Source organism: Penaeus monodon, chromosome 29 (assembly GCF_015228065.2).
Source record: "Penaeus monodon isolate SGIC_2016 chromosome 29, NSTDA_Pmon_1, whole genome shotgun sequence".
NCBI lineage: Eukaryota > Metazoa > Arthropoda > Malacostraca > Decapoda > Penaeidae > Penaeus > Penaeus monodon.
This window is the reverse complement of record NC_051414.1, coordinates 31,502,437-31,502,691: the sequence shown is the minus strand read 5'-3', so window position 1 is coordinate 31,502,691 and position 255 is coordinate 31,502,437. Positions and strand designations below refer to the sequence as shown.

Below are 255 nucleotides of genomic sequence, written 5' to 3'. Positions count from 1 at the left end.
GTGTGTGCAAAATAGCTGACAAAACATTTTTATCATAATCTAAGCTCACCAGCTTCATGTTGTATATGTGTTATTGCTGTTCGCTCAGCAAGGGCAGAAGAGATTGTACACTTGCAACAACGAGAGGTTGATCTTATATAGCGCACAGGACAACACTCATGGTCACTCACGCATTAATTGTTCGCCGGAAGGTCCTTGAGCAAAGTTGGGAAGTTGGTCCACCTTAAAGAAATATTTTGGTCGCAAAAACAACGT

General features: G+C 41.6%; 1 protein-coding gene across 1 annotated transcript in view; it reads right to left on the bottom strand.

Annotated features, from left to right (window-relative positions):
- The window catches only part of LOC119591676 (shematrin-like protein 2), a gene marked incomplete in the record, with an annotated part of 1,145 nt that extends 986 nt beyond the window's left edge, over positions 1–159 (bottom strand). The window contains 1 exon segment of the mRNA XM_037940425.1: positions 50–159. Within this exon segment, the coding sequence (XP_037796353.1) occupies positions 50–58 (9 nt within the window).
- Positions 160–255: the final 96 nt, after the last annotated feature.